This window comes from Morus notabilis, unplaced genomic scaffold (genome assembly GCF_000414095.1).
Source record: "Morus notabilis unplaced genomic scaffold, ASM41409v2 Scaffold5, whole genome shotgun sequence".
NCBI lineage: Eukaryota > Viridiplantae > Streptophyta > Magnoliopsida > Rosales > Moraceae > Morus > Morus notabilis.
This window is the reverse complement of record NW_010363077.1, coordinates 792,826-798,845: the sequence shown is the minus strand read 5'-3', so window position 1 is coordinate 798,845 and position 6,020 is coordinate 792,826. Positions and strand designations below refer to the sequence as shown.

Genomic DNA, 6,020 nt, shown 5'->3' with positions numbered 1-6,020 from the left:
AAGACAGCATGCAAACCAGTGAGTACTCCAATAGAACCGAATCTCAAGCTTGGAGAGGCAGAAGAAGATGCTATGGTGGATAGAGAGATGTATCAACGGTTGGTAGGGAGACTCATTTATCTTTCTCACACTCGGCCAGATATAGCGTATGCGGTGAGTGTGATCAGTCAGTTCATGCACAATCTAAAAGAAGTTCATCTGCAGGTGGTATACAGAGTTTTGCAATATCTCAAAAGGACACCAGGTAGAGGCATCCTTTTCAAGAGGAATGGAGGGTTAGTTCTTGAGGCATACACAGATGCTGACTATGCTGGGTCAGTTGTTGACAGAAGATCAACTTCAGGTTATTGCACCTTCCTTGGTGGAAACCTGGTGACATGGAGGAGTAAGAAACAGAATGTGGTAGCACGGTCTAGTGCTGAGGCAGAGTACCGAGCAATGGCTCAGGGTGTGTGTGAACTACTATGGTTGAAGATTGTTCTAGAGGATCTGAAGATTACGTGGGATGGTCCTATGAAACTTTATTGTGATAACAAATCTACAATCAGCATAGCTCACAACCCAGTGCAGCATGATCGAACGAAGCACATCGAGATTGACAGACACTTCATCAAAGAAAAGTTGGATAGTGGACTGATTTGTACACCTTATGTATCTACACATGGCCAACTTGCTGATATACTCACCAAGGGGTTAAGTAGTTTAGTGCTTGAGAGTTTTGTATCCAAGCTGGGAATGGTGAATACCTATTCACCAGCTTGAGGGGGAGTGTGGAAGAATGTGTTTTACACATGTATAGACTAAATTAGGAAAGTTTGAATATAATAGTTAGTTTCCCTAAAATTAGGTTGATTTGGTTAGTTTCCTTTTTTAGTGTGATATCCCACATATTATGGGATGTGATTGCCGTTTCTATAGGCTAGGGCTCCTGTATATAAAACAGTTGTAATTGTCATGTAATATACAATTCCTTCAATTTTCCTCTCAAAATTTCCACAAAGGGGATAGAGCCCCACGAGGGTTTCTCTTTTGCTGCAAATCACAAGTATTCAATTTCCCAAGTGCAACCAACCAAGCGAAGACTTTAATTCTATGGGGGACGCAAGATCTCCATATGAATTGAAAAGAATCGAAATTCAAATTTTCAGGACAATCCACTAAAGAAGAGAAAAAAGAATGATATGAAAAGCCCTTAGGATCACACAACCAAATTCTTTGATCATGACTAGAAGGCTGAAAAGGGGAAGAATTGATTAATTGAAGTAGAGAATACAAATCCTCTGCTTCCCTATCATTAAGACCTCTTCTAAAACTAAGATTCCTATTCGGATCCTATGCTGAAATTCTAAATAGACGAGGGAACAAAATTTCTAAAGACTCGTTATCACACCACTTGTCTTTCCAAAACAAAATTTTAGACCCATCCCCAACTCTCAATTTTGTGTTTTGAAGGAAAGAAGCCAATCCTTGAGAGATGAATTTCCATGAATTCCTAAAAGAACTCCTAGTCACTAGGTTCGAATCCCAACCATTTGGTTTCAGCCCATATTTACTCCTGCTAACTTTAGCTCACAGACAATTTTGTTCCAAAGGTAATCTCCAAAGCCATTTCCCTAACAAAGCCAAATTCTTCTTCATCAAATTCCCAATCCCTAGATCGTCCTTCTCCTTTCTTCTTGACAGATGTGCAAGAACAATTTTGAATCGGTGGATCACTTGTTTCTCCATTGTGTAGTAGCTCAAGGATTATGGTGTAAATGTTTGGGGCTGCCTCTCTTTCTTGAATGTTTCTTTTTCAGAGTAATACAATCTGGTGGAGGACCTATTTTGTTTTGGGCAACACAAGAAGGCCAAGACAATATGGAGACCTATGGGTGATTTGGTTAGAAAGAAACCAGAGGATTTTTGAGGAAAAGGAGATGAGCTTTGAGGATTTATTTGAGAAGGCTAAGTTTCTGGCTCCTCTGTGGGCGTCAACAGATTCCTCATTCAAAGATTTTTCTTTGTCCCTAATAATGTTAAGTTGGGAGGATATTCTAGTGTAGGTTGGTGTAAGGTTATTGGTTGTGGCTCTGCTTGGGAGGTGTTTAATCAATATTTGTGTTGAGTTTTTTGGCTGTTTTTTTCCTCATTTTAAGTTTTTGGTTGGAATTTAGTGGCTTACTAAGCTTTTTAACGAGATACTAAAGAAGAACCATATGCCCGATGCTTGTAGAAAAAGTATTCTCATTTCCATCTTCAAGAATAAAGGAGATGCGCTAAATTGTAACAACTATAGGGGCATAAAGCTGATAGGTCACACTATCAAGCTTTGGGAGAGAGTTATTGAAAAGAGATTAAGGGCCACAACTACCATCTCAAGTAACCAATTTGGGTTCATGCCCAATAGATCAACCGTGGAGGCTGTTTTTCTTCTTAGAATGCTGATTGAAAGGTATAGAATAGCTAAGAAAGATTTGCATATGGTCTTCATAGATTTAGAAAAGGCATATGATAGGGTACTGAGAGAAGTGTTATGGTGGGTACTAGAGAAGAGAGGAGTGCATATGAGGTATATCAAGGTAATAAAGGATATATACGATGGAGTTGTCGCAATTGTGAGAACTACTGGAGGCTACACGGAAGAGTTTCCCATTCGGATTGGCCTTCATCAAGGTTCCGCTCTTAGTCCTTATCTTTTAACTATCGTGATAGACGAGCTGACAAGAGAAATTCAAGGTGGGATTCCCTAGTGTATGCTTTTTGCAGACGACATAGTTTTAGTTGATGAACATCGGGAGGGCATTAAACGTAAGTTAGAACTATGGAGACAGACCCTTGAGACAAATGGATTTAAGTTAAGTAGAACAAAGACTGAGTACATGCATTGTAGGCTTAGTAATTTGAGAGATCAGAGTTATGAAATTTCTTTGGATGGTGTAGTGATTGGGGCTTCTAGGAAATTAGGTACCTTGGGTCCATAGTGCAATGTGAAGGGGATATAGATGAGGATATTGGACATAGGATTAAGGCGGGGTGGGTTAAGTGAAAGAATGCCACGGGAGTTTTATGTGATGATAAGATGCCTATTAAGTTGAAAGGAAAATTCTATAGGACAACAATTCGCCTAGCTATGTTATATGGTAGTGAATGTTCGGCCATCAAGAGACATCAAATATACAATATGAGTGTGGCGGAGATGCGTATGTTAAGATGGATGAGTGGCCATACGAGGATGGATCGTTTACGGAATGAAGTTATTTGTAGTAAAGTAGGTGTAGTACCAATAGAAGATAAGGTGCGGGAAAACTGTCTGAGGTGGTACGGGCATGTACAACGTAGATCGTTAGATGCACCTGTTCGTGCTTGGGAGAACATCCAAATACCTAGTACTAGGAGAGCGAGGGGTAGACCAAGAATTACTTGGGCCGACGTAGTTAGGCACGACTTTCAAGATCTAGGGCTTCAGGAGGGTCTCGTGTTTAATAGAACAGACTGGAAATGAGAAATCCATATAGCCGACCCTAATTACTTTGGGATTAAGGCTTGTATTTGTTGTTGTTGTTGTTTTGTTCTTGTATTTGCTTTTTATTTCCCCTGGATGGGTTCCTCATCCGTCCAAAAACTTCATTTGTAAAGTTCTTGATTTATTAATGAAGTTTTGTTTCTTATCAAAAAAAAAAAAAAAAAAAATCTCCACAAAAGGTTCTATGTCAGCTTTCATGACGGACGTATTGTTTATATACTCGTATCTGCTTTACTTTCAAAATAAGCTCCCTCGACCATCAAAGGGTTTACTGTTGGTGAGGAAGTTCAATCGAATTTAGAATTTCTACAGATTCATTCCTTTTATTTTTCCCAAATATTTTTGTGTTCCATTTTCACTTTAAATTTCAGTGCCGTTGCATATTATAAAGATTATTTAACAAAATAAAAATGCATTTCTACCTATATACTGAACAATGATTAAGACGTATTTTTGTATAGTGTATTGTTATTGAAGATGCACTTGCTGGTGTTCAAGCTGCCAAAGCTGCAGGAATGAGGTAAATTTATTAATCTATGATTTATGTCTCCACGCAAAACCTGGAATCGTTTCACGTGGATTGTCTTCTTTTCTCATTTTGCTAGAACATGAGTAGTCATACTTGACCTTTTATTCTCTGTTTTGCTTGCATTAATCTCTTTGGTTTAACTTATTGACTTAAGTTCTTTATTGCTTAGAGGTAAATTGCTAATCTGTTTTCTGCTTCTTGCAGATGCATAGCTGTCAAAACTACCTTGTCAGAGGATACTCTAAAGACTGCTGATCCATCACTTATTCGAAATGAGATAGGAAATATTTCACTTGACGATATTCTCAGTGGTGGCTCAGATGACTATAGTATGTAGTCCTGAGAATATGCTGCAAATGTCATTTTGTACCAATAATGTTGGTGAAGCTACGCTTGTGCCATATTTTAAGGACTATAGTCTATAAGTAAGATATAATTTCTTGTGATGGGTATTCCATGTATCGGAAAATTTTGTCCTCTACTATTGCTGAGTGAACTCTTTGGCTCCACTCAGTATAGTTAACTTTTGAATCGTAGTTCCTAAGATGGCTGGGGCTTACACCTAATATTTAAAATATTATTCTTCAGGAAAATTTTTACGGGGTAATAAGTAACATTATACATTTTCTAACATGAAGTCTTATAAAGACATGCCATTGCAGATGGGGCTCTGCAGGGCAGCCAAGTTCTTCGTAATTTATCCCAAAATTCTTCAGGCGTGCTCAAAGAAAAGACGGATAATGGACCAATCCAGGATACAAGTTCTAATAATGGGGTTTCCTTAACTGGAGGGTGAGTTGGCATCTATAGCTGCAACATTACACATGAACATTAACTGATCCTTATTTTTTTTTACATGGAAAAAAATAATCATTATTTCTTTTTTTAATTTTCTGGTCCATGTTGGAGGCCTACCTGGAAATTTGGTTATAAACTTTATATGCTTTCAAAATGTCTTCATATACAAGGGTCTCTTAACAATGGGTAGTGCTTTCATTTCTTACAGTAAAACCATTTCCCATGCTGCTCCAGTTTGTAATTACTTAAAATAATGTTATTGGAAAACCTTAGCTTGAGGCTGCAGAAATAATTTATGGACAGGTTACAGGGTTCTCGGCGAGATATATTGAGATATGGAAGTTTGGGGATTGCGTTGTCTTGTCTTTTCTTTGCCATCTCAAACTGGAAGGTAAAACTTGCTCGAGAAATGATGAGCTTTATAACAATTATTATTTAAGATTTACTTCAGTTTAATTTTCTTCAAAGGATTTATGCAAAGATAATGCCCTCCATTTTTTTATTTTTTATTATTATTACTATTATTTTTTTCAGTTGTCTTTCTTTCGGCCTTTTTGGTTTCTGGTTTCTTTAATGTATGTATTCAACTTCCATGCCTGCACAGGTTATGCAATATTCATCACCTAAAGCGATTTGGAATTTGTTGTTTGGAGTGAACCAACTATCTTTTGGACAGAACGAAGGTAATGATGCAATTAATTTGGTTTTTCCTTTGATCTTGACCTTTGCTACATTTCGTTTTCACTTAATGTATGAACTTTTTCTTCTTTTGGACTCCCCTGTATAAGTATAGCTAGGAACACTAACATGTTCATACTGATAAGTATGGTCTTGTTAATGTTCCTTTAATTGGTTTTAGGAAAATCAAGATCGAAAAGAATCGAACAATTTGTGAAATATATTGCTGACCTGGAAACCAGGTAAGGACTTCTCAATCTTATCTTCAATGTATACTGTGGAAGAATGTGTTTTACACGTGTATTAAATTATGAAAGTTTGAATATAATAGTTAGTTTCCCTAGAATTAGGTTGATTTGGTTAGTTTCCTTTTTTAGTGTGATATCCCACAGATTATGGGATGTGATTGTTGTTTCTAAAGGCCAAGGCTCCTGTATGTAAACCGGCTGTAATTGTCATGCAATAATACAATTCCTTCAATTTTTCCTCTCAAATTACCACATGGTATCA

The 6,020-nt window shown here is 37.4% G+C and overlaps 1 protein-coding gene across 3 annotated transcripts in view; it reads left to right on the top strand.

The window, feature by feature from the left end:
* The window catches only part of LOC21406412 (protein SUPPRESSOR OF QUENCHING 1, chloroplastic), a 68,206-nt gene that overhangs the window by 17,231 nt on the left and 44,955 nt on the right, over positions 1–6,020 (top strand). For all 3 annotated transcript variants that reach the window (XM_024169169.1, XM_024169168.1, XM_024169170.1), the window contains exons 6-11: positions 3,967–4,025; positions 4,239–4,363; positions 4,697–4,826; positions 5,136–5,223; positions 5,437–5,515; positions 5,692–5,752. In XM_024169169.1, the coding sequence (XP_024024937.1) occupies positions 3,967–4,025; positions 4,239–4,363; positions 4,697–4,826; positions 5,136–5,223; positions 5,437–5,515; positions 5,692–5,752 (542 nt within the window). The remainder of the gene's footprint in view (positions 1–3,966; positions 4,026–4,238; positions 4,364–4,696; positions 4,827–5,135; positions 5,224–5,436; positions 5,516–5,691; positions 5,753–6,020) is intronic.